The sequence below is a fragment of the Gracilinanus agilis genome, chromosome 3 (genome assembly GCF_016433145.1).
Source record: "Gracilinanus agilis isolate LMUSP501 chromosome 3, AgileGrace, whole genome shotgun sequence".
Lineage (NCBI taxonomy): Eukaryota > Metazoa > Chordata > Mammalia > Didelphimorphia > Didelphidae > Gracilinanus > Gracilinanus agilis.
Window position 1 is genome coordinate 249,271,042 of NC_058132.1, and position 18,411 is coordinate 249,289,452.

An 18,411-nucleotide genomic window follows, 5' to 3' on the forward strand; every position below is an offset into this window, starting at 1 on the left:
AGATCTTCCCAACTCCAAGCCCAATACACTATCTACTACTGCCTCTATCTAATAAGTCAATATTTTTTTAAATGGCCTGTGATTTTTCAGGTAAGTTTAATTCGTCCATCAACAAAAACCACAATCATTCTATGACATAACAGACAATTTTATGAGTTCCTTGGGCAAAAATAACTAAATAAATGAACAGGAAGCTAAATATATAAATAAATGGAATCTTCCCTTACCAGACACCCTACTAATGATGAGATGAACCTCTCTGAGACTAGCTCAGCCAAATAGCCACATTGCTTGTTATTAGGGTCTTCCTTGAAGTTGTTTCTACCTTGCTAGAATCTTTTAGAGAAGTGGTTCTTAATCAGGGGTCTGTGAACCTATTTAAAAAACAGTTTGATAACTATATTCCAACATGATTGATTTCCTTTGTTATCCTCTTTATTTTATTTTATATGCATCTAAAAGCAATATTTTGAGAAGGGATCATAGTTTAATAGATAGCCAAAGGGGTTCAGACCTTCATAAACTTTATGAACACTTGGTCTAGAGCTGACACAGTCCTTGAGAAGCCCAGATCACCTTCATGCCATGAAAAAGCATTAGAATAATACCTCTCTAGAGGACTGGAGGAAGTATGGCATAATGGAAAGAACATTTGGAGCCAGAAGATCTGTTTTCCACTCTTTTATCCATAAGCTATATGACTTTGGACAAGTCATTAAATTTCTCTGGGGCTATTTCCTTCTTTGCAAAATGAGAGGTTTAGACTGTGCTATGATTAAGTGACCAATTCTTCTATAATATAAACACTTCTATAATAACATATTCACCATGCCAAACTCATTATATTTACAGACTTATTTGAATTTTTGTCATCTCTTTCTATTTCAATCATTACCATACAGTATTAAAACACTGGCTGCAAAGTTTAAATTCACCGATCTCTTTAGAGAAATTCCAGAGTTCAGCAATGTCTTATTTCCTTATTTTCATATGATTTAGCAGGAAATAACAAGTTTTGGTTTTTTTTTAAAAGTTTTCATTCCTGTTGCTTCCTTCAGCCAAGGGAAAGATCCATATGGCTTTAAGTTGACAATATTGCTTTCGGCTGCTTAAATCAATTCATTTGTCCTAAATTCCCTGGCCCTAGAGAGGCATTTACTCTAATAACTTCTAATGAGTCCATTGTAAAAGCCACAAAAACAGAAAACCCTAAGAAATGCCTAATTATAGAAACAGCAGTAGGTAGGCAGCCCACTTTCTAGATGCTTGTAGTTTTCATTTGTCATCAGCAGATGGCGCAAAGCGTCTCCTTACTGATTAGTGGCAGGGAGCCGGGGTGAAGTTACTTAGAATCTCTGCTGAGTCAGTTGGAGAATAATGTCAGCTCTAAAACATGCTATTTATACTCGAGCGTCATGTGACCTGGCTCAAATTCTCCATCCTGGGCTCACTTTTTCCACTCACACGATGTCATTATTGAGTCTGTTTTTACCAAATTGCAGATTTCGGTCAATTTGTAAATGTTTAAAAGCCCATTTCAAAATATTTCCTAAAAAATGTTCCCCATCCCTTTTTCTTCTCATCATTTACAGGTACCCTGGTTTGCTAGGCTGAAGACTGGGAAATAGTTTTAGAGTTGTGTTCTCACTGGATGAAAGCCAAAGCTTCCTAATATAGAGTGTACACAGAGAAACGGCTGGTAACAATCTTCTCCGCAGAAGATCTGATTTCAGAATTCTTTTCCAAACACTACAAAGCAACAAGTTTCATGAAACACTCTTTGGGAAACTCACGTTATTTTTCTGTCTACCTATAAAACAGGAGAGTGTATTAGATAGGCTGTCAGAGCTTTCATAGAAGTATTCCCATTTCTAGAATGTAATTAAGATTGGAAATGGGGAGCTCTGCTCTGTTCCTTGGCTTGTAGTCAGCCCTGACACTGCCCATGTTCCTTAAATAGTTCTTATTTTCTGAGAGGCAGCATGTGGAAGTGGATTAAAAAAAACAACAACTGGTTTTGCTGCCCAGAAGATAGGGGTTCAAGTCCTGCTTTTGACACATGTTAGCTGGGCAAATCACAACTTCTCAGTGCCCCAGGAAACTCATCAAAACTAAACAGTGCAGAGAAGAAACTAATTTTCAGAAATAAAAGGAGTTTCCTTGTCCAAGATCTCTCTAAATCAATTAAATCACAGGTCCAGTTTTTTTTTTTTTAAACTCTTACCTTCCATCTTAGAAACAGTATTGGGTATTGGATCCAAGGCAGAAAAGAGGTAAGGGCTAGGCAATGGGGATTAAATAACATGCCAATGGTCACTCAGCTAAGAAGTGTCTGAGGCCAGATTTGAGCCCAGGATCTCCCATGTCAATTGGCTTTCTATCCACTGAGTCAACTCACTGCCACTTCTCCCTATGTTTTTAAAAGAATTTTAAACTAGGCTGGTGTTGTTTAAAAATTGGATTTCAAAAACATGGATACCTACCTCCATTCCGCCTTATTATGCAGGAATGAGTTACACTGGTCAGGAAGGTTAGTATCATTTGACATAGACTCCAGAATTGAAATGATTTGTTTGAATGATGGACGTTTCTGAAAAAGACAGGGTAAGTAATCATTCAACAGGGATTAAGGGAGGGGGACTTTTGGTTTGAAGTTAATGGAGACATAAATATAATAACAAGTTCCATTTAATGAGTAAAATTATATCCTTTCCAAGCAGAGATCACAGGATCATCGATGCAGAGCTTAGACCCTTAAAGACCTTTCAATCCAACCCATCTAATTTTAGAGAAAAGAAAATTGAAGCAGGGAAAGGTTAAGTGACTTGCCCTAGGTTATATTGGTAATAAACAGAGTTGGGATTTGAACCCAGGATTTTTAATGGATTTGATCCATCCTTTTTTGCCCTGTATCAAAATAATCGACACCAAAAAGGATCAAATTCTCAATTCAGAGAGATGCCAGGGAGATAATTTTAGAGTTACCAGTCCAATATTTGATATTTTCTACTAGAAGAAATCCTTTAATGGATTGAAGAAGGTGATTCCCCAAACCAATAAGTATATGGTGGGGAGAGGGGCGGTGATTAAAAGAAATTAAACAGAAGTTTAATAATTAAATTAAAATAAATTTAATTAAAATTAAATTAAAAAAATAATCCTCATTATGGATATTGACCAAAGATGGTCTTTTCACAATGTCTTCTTTAGTAATGATAGAAATTCAGAATTATTTGATAGCTCATTTACCTAAGGCAAATTTAAAGACCAGTTAAGTCAATAAGCATTTATTATGTGCCAGGCACTGTGCTAAGCTCTGGAGCTTCAAAGAAAGGCAAAAAAACAAAACAAAACAAAACAAAACCCTACTTCTTCACAAGGAATTTGAAGTCTAATGAGCAAACAACTATGTACAAATGTATATGCAAACAAAACAACAATGTTCAAGCAAACAATTATATACAAATAAGATATACATAGGATAAACTAGAGATAATGTCTAAGAGACATTGGCAGCATTAAGGAGGATCAGAAAAAATATCTTGCAGAAGACTTTTTTTTGTTGTTCAGGGTTTTTTTTTATTCTTGTGTCTTACTCTTCATGACCCCATTTGGGGTTTTTCTTAGCAAAGATACTGGAGTAGTTCACCATTTCCTTCTCCAAGTTCATTTTACAGATAAGAAAACTGAGGCAAACAAGATTAAGTGTCTTGCCCCGTGGTGTCGCCCAGCTAATAAGTGTCTGAGGCCAGAATGGAATTCAAGAAGATGAGTCTACCTGACTACAGGCACCAATTAGCAGCTCACTGTAGAAGGTAGAATAAACCAACTCAATCAATGCTTACTTTGTACAAGACACTGTATTAGGCACTGGGAAACAAACGAAGATATAAAACAATCCATGGCCTCAAGGAACTTACATTCTACTGGTGGAGGGATAGAGCATGTAAAAAGAAGGTGACTATGAGGTAATTTCATTAACCACTAGGATGTTCCTGAAAGACTCACAGAGGAGGTGGTATATGAGTTATGCCTTGAAAGAAAATAAAAATTCTGGTAAATAGATTTAGGGGGTATGATTTATTCCAGGTATGGGAGATAGCTTGCGTGGTGGCAAAAGATGCAATGTCAAATTTGGAAAATAGTCCAACTAACCTATGTGTACTATAGCATAGAAGGCATGAAGGAGAATGACACGAAATAAAGTTGCAAAGGCTGGTTGGGGCTTTGCTGCTGAAGGTCTTCAAAAGCTGAAGCCTTTGAATTTTATCCTTAGCTAAAAGAGAGTCATTCCAAGGTTTTGAGCAAGAGTATGACATGGCCTGACTTATGTTTTAGGATGATTATTTTGACAGTTGTATGGAGGATGAATTAGTGAGGAAGAAAGATTCGAAATGGGAGACCAATTAGGAAGACCAAAGATGTCCTTATGATAGTCTTACTGGGAAGACAAGCATTTAGGTTAGGTTTTAAATTGCTAATCCATTATCTACAAAAAGAAACATAAGTTCTTTCCCTTTTTTTGGTTGGTCCCAGACTAGGAAATTTCTGGGAAGTCAATAAAGGATGCTCTTTTCAGGTCAAAAGAGTATCCATGCCCAATCCATGACTTGTGGAGGCAACATTAAATACTCCTAGAACAACAAGCTGCTTCTCTTATTAGTTTCTACATTTTACCTACTCCAATACCTCAAGGACCTGTATTTCATGGGTATAAGTACTCTTTTTTGCTGAGCAAACTATAACCCTCTTACCTAGTTGAGAATCCACATAAATTGCTGTGCTTGAAAAAAAAATTCCGCACCTAGTAGTCAATGTTCTAGTGATGAGCTTTTCAGTACCCAGCTAAGCTAGTGTTAAGACAAGAAACAAATCCTTGCCAGCTTGGCTGGTCTCCTAATAAAAATGTTAATTTCCTCAATAGCCATTTGTTAACCATTAAAGTAGTAGCAGGCAAACTTACTATGTGTCAAATGCTGTATTTGGCATTTGAGATACAAAGAAAAAGATGGCATAGTCTCTTTTCCTCAAGGAGCTTACATTCTATTGGGGGTAGACAGTATGTACACATAAAAATATAAAAGTATGGACAAAATAAATACAAGGTAGTTGGAAAGGAGTAATGTTAAACAATAGGAAAGCCAAGAAAGGACCTTTTGGAGGAATTAGCATGTATATTAATTTTAATAGGCAGAAATGAAGAACCCTGGGTCATTTTTATTCCATGATGAGACACTGGAGGACCTCAGTAGGAAATATTTTACTTAGTATAAGGGGGGGAAAATTACTAAGCCACCCAAACAAAAAAATCCCACAACTTTCAAAATAATACTAAGTTCATAACTTTGCTCTACATTGCAGCTTTTTTTTACGGTTGGGAGACAAAAAAGAATGGTACTGTTCACTTGAAAATTGAAAATGCAGCAGTTAAATGTGATTCTTTAGAGAGCAGTGACTATACTACTCCATTTGACAGACCTAGCCAAGGTTGAGACAAAAGGTTAAAACAAAAATGGAGAGAGATAATAAAAGGATGATGCACATTCTCCCTCCATCACGCCTCATAATTACACCATTTCTGAACAAATTACAGTTGCAGCAATTAAAACATGCATTTTAATTTGGGAGCACAAAAACAAGTAGGAACAGTATTGAGGTGCCTCTTTCTCTTGGGAGCTGAGTACTTCCTACATTATTAAGATGGGCAATTTCTTAGATTTCCACTGAAATAAAAAATAGAACTAAGACAAGCATTTGGAGTCCAGACATCATCCCACTCTTTCAAGTGAATTATTTTGACATGAGTTGCCAGTAGTCAATGGGTGCAGCTCAATGAAATGGCATAGGCCTGAGACTGAGAGCTAATGGCATACAATGAAAGAGTCACTTAACTAAGCCCAGGAAGTATGTACACTATTTCCTTTCATCTTTAGCATCATCTTACTTTCTCCTACTGTTTATCAAGTGTAATATAATATTTGTGAAGCTATACTCATTTGTAGAAGAAATAATTATGATATTGCAGTGGATTTTGATTTTTAGGAAGAAAAGCAGCCAGCAGGAGCCCACAAACTCTGAGAGAAGCAGTATTTTATTCTTAACTACTTCATGAAACATGATGGAATTGTGGTGGATTTTTTTAAACTTGTTACTCCTAAACTCACAATAGGAAAGTTAGAATTTGCTTGAGACCTACCTTATGATTGCTAAATATGGATCAGTGAAATAACATTAACTATATGCACCCTGGTACCACCATCTGATTTGGGTCTACATTGCTTCAAAAACTCTTCTAGGAAGGTTTAGGAATTTACATTTTTTAAAATGTTGGGTTTGCTCACAAACCCCACCTAGTCTCAAATTCATGTTTCTAACTAATTTGGCTCAAAATGCTATATTTTAACTCGCACTGACATATTACTAGAATGATTTGATACCTACTTAAGAACAACATCTTTTATGTCTTCTTATCAGTTAATTAGCATTTCTTAAGTCTTCGCTTTGTGCCTGGCAAGTACTGAGCCAGGTACTCTGCCAGTAAAATAATTGGTGCCTCCAAGGAGGTGACATTCCATTGGAGAAGACAACGGGTATATATGTAGTTGTGTATAAAGTATATATAAGATACTTTCAAAGAGAAAAGCACTAGCAACTGCTTAAAGGTAGAAGGGCATTTTCAGAAAAATGGGCTCTGTAGTTTATCCAAATAGGCACAAATAAGAAGTGGATTTTCTGTTTAAATCACTCTCTAGCACAGTGGCATCAAACTCAAATAGAAATAGGGGTCACCAAACTGTATATAAAGATCCCTAAAGAAATATTGGCATAGAAACTCATACTTGTTTTCACATTTTTTTCTTTTTATTAATACATTAACACATTAAAATGAGATTGTAATTATATTGTAAACTGTTTTGGGTCATACTCAGAACTGTTGTGGGTTACCTTTGGTCTGCTGGCTACATGTGAAAACATTATTCATCATAGACTATTGTCCATTGGTTGAACTGTTAATGAATTTCAGCCTCAGAGGGAAGTGGTGAATGCACAACTCTGAATTTTAGGGAATATGATTAGTGTGGCTATTCAATTAATATATACTGAGTACCTAATGGATTTTGTGCAAAGTATAAGACACCATTCAGTGCTTGTGACTGTTTAGCAGTGAAGTAGGCATACACATAAAAATATAAATAATATTACAAGGTAAAATATAATATGATATAGACAATAAGGTGTTTAGGACAGATAGCTAACTGGACAGCTAGGAAAATTCCAGAAGGATCCCATTTAAGAGATGGGTCTTCACCCAGTGGAATTGTGCATCAACTAAGGGGGTTGGGGGGGGTTGGGGGAGAGGGAAAGAACATGAAATATGTAACTATGGGAAAATATTCAAAATTAAAATTAAAAAAATTTAAATTTAAATTAAAAAAAAAAAGAGATGGGTCTTCAATTATGCCCTGAAGGAAGTCAGATAAGCACAGAGAGTTGGGTGAGGAAAGAGGAAATGATACAGAGGCATTAAGAAAATCCAAGACAAGTTTAAGACAATTAATAGATTGACTAAAGCAAATTTATGTAGAAAAGTAGTGAGTTTAGTTCAGACCATGTAATTGTTAACAAAAGCATTGATGATAAATGTAACTCCCTTCACCCTTTTTAGCATAATAAAATGTCAGAGAGGTAGGAAACAAGCAAAAACCTCTAAAAATTTACTTTGAATATTATATGAGTTGAAAATGAAAAATAATCCTTTGGTCCTTATTCCTCAGATTACTATGGCTTAGACATTCTCTGCTACAGTTGCATGATTATATATGTTCACAATAAATCCTTAAAATTCAAATCCTAAATCATATAGAGGTGCTGATCCATAATTGCTCCAAATGTAGACTGCCCTAAATATGTAGGGCATGTCCAAAAATGAAATCTTTTCAACAAGAAAAAAAACCCTAAAATTATATATATATATATATATATGTATACATATATATAAAATATATTTCCACACATTTATCTGTGTACATAGATGAAAATATTATAGATTACAGATCCACTTAAGTTTATATAGGTCAGATTTCTATGGCCTATATTCAGTCCAACACAATATTGCATGGATTTTCTCTAAGAAATCAAAAGATTTCACATTCAAGACCAAAATTTTTTTTCGCAAAGTGACTAGTTACAAAGATCTGCAAAATAAAATGATACATAAAATGAGAATAAATATTAAAAAATTTAACTCTCTTGGTGTCATAAACCCTGAAAAAAAGCAACAGAAAAAAATCTTGAGTGGAAAAATACAAAAAATACTGTCAAAATGTCAAATTGGACAAATATATGGGGAAACAGTGATAGCATATCCAGACATAATATTCATGATATAGACTAGTCATGCTAGTTTTTTTTTTTACTGTTTTACCATTTACTGTTAAAATGGATAAATAGCAAAGAATACAAGGGTCTTAGTCATTTTTGCTAAATGGTCATTTTTGCTCTCAGTTCTGGGCATTTTCTCTGCTTGTTTCTCATACTTGGAATGGTTTCTCTCCTCATCTCTGCCTTCAGGCTTCTCTGGCTTCCTTTAAGTCCTAGATAAAATCCCACTATCTATGGAAGTCTTTCTTGATCTCTTTAATTCTAGTACTTTCACTCCATTATCTCTAGTTTATCCTGCCCATAGCTTGTTTGGACATAGTTATTTGTATGTTGCTTCCCTCATTAGACTGTGAGCTCTTTTACATCCCCAGCCCTTAGCACAGTGGCTGGTTCATAGAAGGCACATAACAAATGCTTATTAACTAACTACAATAGAACATAAGTTCCTTGAGAACTGAGAAGACTACCTTATTTATGCTTTGGGGTCCTCAGTACCTATTACAGTGCCTGGTAGACAGTACATGATTAATAAATTCTGGTTGGGTAATTACTTAGAAGTTACCAAATTAAATTCTAACATGTTTTTTAAACCACTGAGACAAAAACCCAATGGAATAATAATCATAATTGGGCACATCCCCATATGATTTCATTGATTCTGAGAAGACATATTGTTAGATAAAACAACATCATAGGAGGCAGTGAGTTTAATAGGAAAAATGTCATAAATGCAAAAGCATCATAGTGGGTTTGTGACCAAGGAGGATTTGTTTATAATGTATTGAAGAGGTTACTGTGAAATATTCATCTGGGCAATATTGTATGGAATATGAGTATTCTATTAAAGGCCAGCTAGTTGTATGATGGCAAGCTCAATCACTTAAAGGTTTAGTGGTTTAGCATGTCAACTCTGTTTCAAATGACAGCCTTTCATTTACAGTGTTCTTAGTAGATTTTGATACTTAACTATTTAATTTCACAGACATCTCCTTAAGACACTGATAGATACTGAAAGTTGTAAGGAAAGAAGTTGACTTATAGAAAAGATAGTAGAACCAGTCAGTGGTTAGTCCCAATTCTTACCTTTCTTGCTTTCTGTTTCTTCAACAAGAGAATGTGAGAGAGACTACAAAGGTTTGATTGACTAGCAGTCCAGAATTCTGACTTGAGAATTTTAAGAAAGAGAGAACCAAAGATACGGTTCCTCGACGTCAAAATGCAGCACGGCAGAATGAACAAATAATTTGACTAGTCTGGGGCTTAGATTCCAACAGTAACAACACTTTAGCTTTGCCTAGTTGATGAAGAGCTAGGGATATTATCTGCATTATCAAATGTAAAAACTAAACCCCAAAACACTTAAAATCATTAACACTTAACATACCTTAGCATCAGCTTCCCAACACTGATGGAGCAATTCAGCAAAGCTTCTGGGGCAACTGCTGGGAATGGTTAATCTCTGCATTAGAAACAGGATTTACTGGTTAATTAAGAGCAAAGAACGTCTGATTTAACTAAAGCTATTTTTAAAAAGTGAACAGTAGCTTGAGCAAGATCTGCAATGTAAAACTACTATTAATCTAGACTAGAAAAAGATTCATAACAATTGTACTTTATATAAATCTCTCCTCCCCACTTAAATCACAGTAGGGTACCAGGTAAAATCCAACAAATAAAAGTGAACATAAGAGCAAGTCTAAAAGAAACTATGACAGGTCTGAAAGAATCCAGAGTGTGGGTAAGTTGGAACTTACATCAACACTGAAAATAAAACCCACAGCTCTTTCACTGCATCTCTTCAGGCCACTGATAGTGTTACAAACCATAAGGGAATGAGCCAGACAGCAAGGAAATCGGGTTGGTTTTTTGCAGTAAGAGTATGGCAGTGGGGAGGTGGGCTGAGGGGGAATCTTCAGACTGAGAGATCAAAGAGATAAATTTAAAGAACTACACATTTTTTTCAGCAGTATATGTAGACACACTAAAGATCTGGCCAGGAAAACCAGGACAAGAGAAGCCCATTATAGCTTCATTCACTATTACATCATTTGGGACATACTCTGGGTCAAATCGTATCTCCCCAAATATAACAATTGCATACAATGAAAATCTAATATAATACAGTTATAGCCTATGTCAAGAAGACCAGTTCTGTTCCAGAGCTATGAAAGAGCTCTATTGTGTGTTTTACAAAAGGGATCTTCTGAATCCAAATTTTAAATAATGGACTCAGTGAGACTTGGTAGAAGCTATAAAATGGGGGCTGGGGTGGGGTGTTGCTTTTTATCAGCAACAAGTTGGTGGCCTATATCTAGCTAAAGATAATCTTTAAAAACTTACAACAATAAAAAGAAAGAAATTCCTGTTCTATCAGAGGGCATGCCAAGATAGTTATACATGTTCTAATCTTGACAATTTGCAAGCAAGGAAGAATAAGATTTATTAAATTCTACCTTGAAAAAACCCAACATAATTTAACATGCAGAGAACGCTAAACAGTTGGATATTTTAACTTTTCTTTTTAAAAAATGTAAGCTATTTATAAAGGGAAAAAACCACATAAAATAAATAATATATACTGTCTAATTATAATTTAAATGAATATTTTAATTCACTCAAGTAGAAATGTTAACTTTAAAACATTATTTTTAAAATTAACTTGGCATGACAATGCTAATATCTATTATTCTTCTAGTGCCTGAAAAGATGAGGAACAGAACATATCATTTATTAATTATATTAACTTTTTAGCTAGTTATGTAAGAGGTAATACATAGATATATAGATATGACTCGCTTTTTTAAAGAAAACTGACATTTGGAAGGACTGGATAAATCTGGAATCAGATATTTTATATTTATACTTAGTTTAGAAGCTTTAAGTAGCTTTGAAAAAAACCTAAAGACATGTCACATTTCTAGAGATGTCTATAATACATTTAAAAGGATTTTGAAATAATGTTTTAGAACCATGCTTACAATACTAATAAAAACTTTAATGTTTATAACAAATTAAAATGTATTCAGATTGTAAGTTAAAATGTATTCTTAAACATTCATTTAGGAATATTTCTCCAAAATTGTTGTGCCTTTTTTAGAATGAATCTCTAAAGATACATATTTCAAAATTTGCTCAATTTTTTTTCTGAAATGTACCCCAAAGCAGAAGACTAAGTTTTATGAGATCTATCTTAAATATGATTGGTAAGTCTTCTGTTTGGGTTAAACATACTTTAAAGTAAGCAAGAAGTTAAATATTTATAAAGCAGGGATTATATTGTCATAACATTCTGAATGAGTCGTTGGTTCAATCTCATTAAAATGACTAGAGTGGATTTCCAAATTTGTTACAAACTTGAACTTCTTAGTAATGCCCAATCAATTTCCTGCTTGCTAGGCCCTTTGAAGAATTCTGTGATTATTCAGCATTACTTTGGACCTCATTTCCTGTATACATTAGTTTAATGTATTTCATGTAGAATCTTTTTTAGGTTTTCAGAGAACTCCATACATTTTATTTATTTTAATTTAAGAAGGGATTTTTACCCTTAAAAAAATTTTGTTCCATAGACCCCTTTTTATTTATTTTAATTTAAGAAGGGATTTTTACCCTTAAAAAAATTTTGTTCCATAGACCCCTTTAGCATTCTGGTGAAGCCTATGGTCATTCTCTTCTCAGTATGTTACTAAATGTTTTTAATCACATAAACTAAGACTACAAAGAAAACAAATTACATTGAAATGCAGTTTTCAAAATTTTTTTTAAGTTCATGTACCTCAGATTAAGCAACACTGGTGTGGAGTCTCAATTTCAACAGGAAATAAAATCATCCCTTCTGAAGTGTTTTCATAATATACCAATAGGAAAACTTAATGTAGTAGAATGATTGCTTCTAGTAGTCTAATGAGATCCTTATCCTTCTTTTGAATGGTGATCATGGAAATTATTTGAAAATTTGAGTTTTATGATTTTGGTTAAGTTAATTGTGTGAAAAGGAAGGAAAACAAACATCTTTATACAGAATAATTTCCCTCCGTCTTGTTAAGAGAATTTAACCAAAGTCTTTCTTTGATTGACATACATTTATTTGCTTAACATAGGGTATCAGAATTTGTCTCATAATCTTAGAAGTCACATTCACCTCAAACCATATTGAACACGTTCCTACCTTTGTAAACAATGGCTCACACATGAGTGAACTGGAAATGGACCTTGGTGACATAAGGGTATTTTCTACTTATTATATGGGCATGACTATTCCATAATTCTGCTACGAAGTTTGAAAGGTTAAAGAGACTTTTTAAAAATGTTGATCCACAAATTCTAGGGTTAATTTTCCAAAGCCAGCTTTCAAATTGCCTTTCAAATTCCTTACAACTACTCCATTGTCTTGACTAAGCTTCGGATTCTTAGTTGCACCTTACCATTCTTCAGTTGGAATATTTGTTTCTGGTTTCAAGCATTCTCTTGTACTGTGTATATTTGGAGAACACATTAAGTCTTGGAAGTATATTTTCTCTGATTTATCTCAAGAAAAGTTAAAAAGAGGAGATTACATTTCATTTTGAACATCAGTCATTTTTTCACACTCATTTGTAAGGCCGGTATCAAACATCTAGCCACCTCACTAGCAAAGATTCAACCGTGGAGCTTCTCAATTAGATCCTACCATGCTTAAGATGTCAGTTCTCTTGTGAAAGTGTGACCACTTATCTACTTAGCTAATGGTATGCCAGAAAATAACATTACATTTAATTAAAGCTGAAAATTCTTTATTCAACAACAATAAAGACACATTCTCAACCACAAATTAATTTTAAGGTTTTTTTTCCTTTCTTGTAATCAGCAAATATCTCCCCCTCCCCCATTTAATTAGAGAACCAGAAAACTTTAGCCATCTCCAATGACTGTCAAGGACAAATTATCAGAGTTTTCCTGAATTAAGTTTCTTAAGAGATAGAAGCTTGGATACTACCAGTCAACAGTACTTTTTTTGACTTATTCTAACTTCTTCCTGCAAGTGCATGGAGAATAAGAATCAATCTAATACACTTAAAGCATGTTTTTAAAGTCTGAAGTGTGCTAATCCCAAATCTTCCTCTTTTTTTGGCTATTTGTTAATTTACTCTAAAGTTGCTTTAGTCACTTGGTTAGAGAAGATCTGATAATGATGACGTTACATGAAATAAAACTATATTGTACTGCAAAGACAATGGCATGCTTCCATAAGGTTATCTACGTTCCCATAATACCTTGATATTGAATGCTTCATCCTTATGCTGAGAATTTCCATGGCTGTACGTTTCAGTCACAATTTTAAACCTTTTCAAAATGTAGTTGCTCCCTTTGATATGAATGTACCATGTTCTCTGATGTAGGCTCATAGGTCCAACTAACTGAAAGCCTCAATTTGTGGAAAGAAGAAAAGCAAGGCTGGGGACACAGCACAAACGGTGTTTACGCCACTGAAGTCCTTTTGAAATGGAAAGGCTCTGCGTGAAGAAGGGAACAGTTATGCCACTGCCTCGCCAATTCCAGTGAGGAGCTCATCTTCAATGTCGTGGTGAACGTAGGTGGCAAAACTGTAATTTTTCCCCTTTTTTGAAACTATTTTTTCTTCTTTTATTTTGAAATTCTCATCTAAGCGACAGTTTCTTGTACTATAGTGACTCCTGCTGGGAGAGTTAAGTTGAAGTAGCTGAAGGTCTCTTACAGATAGATCAACTCCCGGCCAGTAAAAAGATGTCCTAAACGCAGGAGATGGAGTTAAACTGTTCCCCTACCTTGGACGCAATGGCTTCTTTCATCACTAAGAACAAACCCCTAGGTTTTACAATTGAGACTGAGAAACTAGTACAGTACTTGTACAATTTTTGATCTACAGCATCACGACGTGAAGCTGCAACAATTAGATGTAAAGGGTCCATTCATGAGGAATAACATCACTTTGACCCTTTGTGTTAGCTCCTACTGCTAATCTTTCCATAAGCGTGAACTTACTTTCAATTTGAAGAAGATGAAAAAGTCTTTTGCAAAACCCCAATACTGTTTTCTGATCTATGTACCTGAATGTAGAAACGTAGTCTTACCTCGTTTTTTTCCACTACAAGCCAAGCTACTTGTAATCCTTCCAAACCTTTAAAGGGGACCTCCCTTGTTAGCATCTCCCAGAGAACCTGGAACAAAAAATATATATAATTTTTATTCCTGTACTTTGTATTTCTGGTATATTATTGAAACTTGGCATAGCATATATCTGTAACCAATTACCAGCATGTCAGATCCCATCTATAAAAACTTGAGCACACATGCATATGCATAAATAAGATTGCCTCTAAACATTTTTATATTGCTCCTCTCCTTTTCTTTATAAAGAAATTTGGATTTAGAAATAGGAACATAAAGAGTTAGAGGACTTAAAGATTTTAGCAAACCAATGGATTGAGTGAGCATCTTCATCATAATTCAATCTACTATAATTTTTCATTCATTCCCCTAAATTGGATTTTGTGTTTGCTAACTTGGTATTTATAAAGCAATATATTCTTCCCATCTCTACCTCATCACCCCCCACCCAGACATTGAGAGGTAGCTTTATCAGACAATCATTCAACATCTGATGTATGTTTTAAAGACGTAACAATCCAATACAAATCCAACATACATTTTAAAGGCTTAGTAAAGGTCTCTTTAAATGTGTTTTGATCAAAATCCATTCTCATGCCAAAATACTTAACCCAAAATGGCAGCACCCAAAAGAGTACAACCTTTAGGTTTCCAATTTGGGAGATATCTCTAGCTGAGATGTATCCTCTTAGTGACTGGTCTATGTGGGATATTAACATTTTCACTTTCCTCTATCTATAACATCTTTTATCATACTAAATTAAAAAAATCATAAAACCTTTTATTTCCCTATGGATAGATCCTCTATTCTTATAGCTACTATTCTACTTCCTCAGAAATGACTGAGCTTCTGAATAAGACTTCCTAAGCATATGAAGTCAAGAGTGCTGAAAGCAATAGCTCAATTTTGGAATGGTTCCTAAGGCTAAGTAATGGGAGGTTGAGATATCAAGTAGTTCTACTTTTTCCTTTGACAGCAATCAAAATAATTAAGGCTCCTAGTACCTCAAGAATCAGGCCCACTTTACAGAAGGGCAAATTGAGGTTTTAAAAAAAAGGCAAGTGATATGGTGGCAAAACTGTAATTTTTGTTTTCCATATACATGGAATTGGTTGTAGAAACAAGAGAACTCAGTGGTTTTGACTTCTACTGTTCTATCACATGTCCTAAAATGTACTCTTTTCTTAAATAAAAAGAATACTGATTGAGCATTAGACATCACTCAGGCAAAGGCTCTAAGCAGCATCCTCTAAGTCTATGCCCAATGTTGCCTTAGCCAGTACTCAGTCTTATTCAAGCACATCCTGTTGAATGAATTCTGGCTAATACTGAAAGTAATTAGCAGAAAACCAGGGAAATTGGCAGATGCTGTTCAAGCAGGGAAAAAAAAATCCACTGAAGCATATTTGGGCTTTTAATCAAGTGTGTGAGATGCTTCTTCAGAAGAGCTACTGAATAATTCTATTTGAGTCACAGAGCTTATTAGGAAAGGTAGGAGTATCTTAGAAAGGGCATTTTTATCCAATATTTTAAGGACAAGAGAAGAATAAGAAGACATATCCAAATCACTTCTGTCTAGCCTAACAGTATGCACAGGGGATATGAAGTAGAATAGGGTAAGGTAAAGGGTAAAAGGGAGAAAAAAATAAAACCCCTCAATTTATTATCCCAATTACCACTCAACTGGTGGTAAGACTCAGGAATATAAGGAATAGGAAGAGTACATGCATGAAATGATTTAATATTCCTGTATAGAATGGGCAAAGGAATCAGCTCAGAATAAATTAAAAGCCTTGCACCACCAAATATTCAGAAAAAGCCTTTGGCCTTTTTTTCTAGGACCATCTTACATACAACAAACTTCAAGTGAAAACTCAGCTAATAACATTTTGAGATAATTTTGAGATTTTGAGATCATAACAAATAATTTTTAGATCAAATTATTTTTTAAAAAAATATTGATGTGCATCCATATGCAAACATACCTAATTGGTCAACTTCCAAAAACTCAATTTCATGTTAGTTATATTTCTCTGTCTAATGGAATGTAAGCTCCTTGAGGTCAGGGACTGTTTTGTTTTTCTTTGTATTCCAGGCACCTGGTGTGGCATCTGGAACATTGCTGGCATTCAATAAATAATAAATGCTTGCTGAATTTATTCTTGGGATTTGGGGAAAACAAAACTTTTAAAAGAAATTCTCTCTTCTTAGACATGCAGTCATTCTAGGACTAGGATAGATGTAAAACAATCAGGAATTGAACCATTAATCACAGTGTTCTGTCTTTAGTTAAATTCCTCAATGATGTCTTTAGTTAAATTCTAATACCAGCATATCTGTGATTTCTTAGCTTGAGTTCCTAACACATGACAGCCTCATAGATTTTTCAGACCTCTACACAAATTGCAAGTGTCAGAACAAGGTTGAGAAACAATGTCTAGGAAGACTTTCAGGAGTCTAAAAGATTCAATTATTAGTATGTATCTGTAGTAAAGCTATCTGGCCAAGTTTGACAATAACCTCAGGACACCATTCTCCATTCTGCCACCATCAAACCCCACAAGAAACTAGCTGAGGCTCTACTTCAATCTGGAAAAAAGCTATATCAGATCCTTTTAGTGACTCTATGGAGGAAAGGAAAACTTTTTTCATCTTTCAGTATTCTTAGAGATTCTGAGATCATAGGAAAATAGATGAATTTCTATGGTTAATAACAAGCTTAAATATCTACCCTAAAGTTGATTCTTTACAACCTTTACAACCTCATCCTCTGCTGCCCAAATAGTATGGAAACCTTCCTCTTCAGAAAGTTTTTTTCCATCTCACTTTCCATAAAGAATGAGGTTATTAGAGCTGTTGAAATAATTTTTGCTTAGAAAAAAATTTTACTTTTGGTTTAGGGAATGATGGTTTGGGAAGAAAATGGCTTATTTTCTCTACTTTTTCCTTTTAGCAACAAAGAGAAGTCATGAACTGAGCAATGGCTTTCTGAAACATGGATCACAGACAATCAAGGTTGGTGTTTTTTTCTCTTTAAGTAACTTTGTTTTCAAAGTTTGTTGTGCGTTAGAAGTTCCTAATATATAATCTCTCCCAAAAGTTATTTGGGAAGTTTTTGATTTTTTAGTGGAAAAAAAGAAGACCTGACAGTTCTTAGAAGGACTATAGAATGCTCTTTCTCTCTAATCAAAGTCCATTTTTCTGTAAAGGACACCAGATAAAAGAATCAACACTTCCTCTTAATCCCAAAGGGGCCTTTCAAGGGGTGACTTGAAGATTCATTCTTCTTACTTTTAGAATTATCATCATATATAAAACACATAAACATCTATATGAGTGTTTATTGATCATATATCTTGTTTAGTTTCTTAAAGAAATGTTATTTGTTGATTAAGGAAAAATCACTTGCTATGGTTTACTTGAAAAGGGGTAGGATCATTGAGTTATTTACTCACCATTCCTCTATGATAAACATAACATATTTTAAGACTTATGTATATACCATTATGTATAAATATATATGTTTCACAGGAGATCAGAGAAAAAAAGAAAAGAACCTTTTTGTTGCAAAATATTTATAGCAGTTCTCTTTGTGGTGACAAAGAACAGGAAATTGAGAGAATATCCATCGACTGGGAAATGGCTAAATAAATTGTGATATATGATGGTGATGAATACTACTGCACCATAAGAAACAATTAGCAGGCTAATTTTTTAAAAACTTGGAAAGCACTACATGAGATAATGAACAGAAAGTGAGTAGAACCAAGAGAACATTTTATTCAGTTACAGATTTAATACTTGAAAAATAACTTGTGAATGGCACCTCCAGGCACTGAACTGATAAAAAGAAACACAAAAGACATATTATATACATATACACATACATATACACATACATA

The 18,411-nt window shown here is 34.4% G+C and overlaps 1 protein-coding gene across 2 annotated transcripts in view; it reads right to left on the reverse strand.

Annotated features, from left to right (window-relative positions):
* MAP3K20 (mitogen-activated protein kinase kinase kinase 20) overlaps positions 1 to 18,411 on the reverse strand; it is a 187,863-nt gene that overhangs the window by 71,073 nt on the left and 98,379 nt on the right. For both annotated transcript variants that reach the window (XM_044669786.1, XM_044669787.1), the window contains exons 7-9: positions 14,472 to 14,558; positions 9,767 to 9,841; positions 2,484 to 2,590 (exon numbers count right to left, since the gene is read on the reverse strand). In XM_044669786.1, the coding sequence (XP_044525721.1) occupies positions 2,484 to 2,590; positions 9,767 to 9,841; positions 14,472 to 14,558 (269 nt within the window). The remainder of the gene's footprint in view (positions 1 to 2,483; positions 2,591 to 9,766; positions 9,842 to 14,471; positions 14,559 to 18,411) is intronic.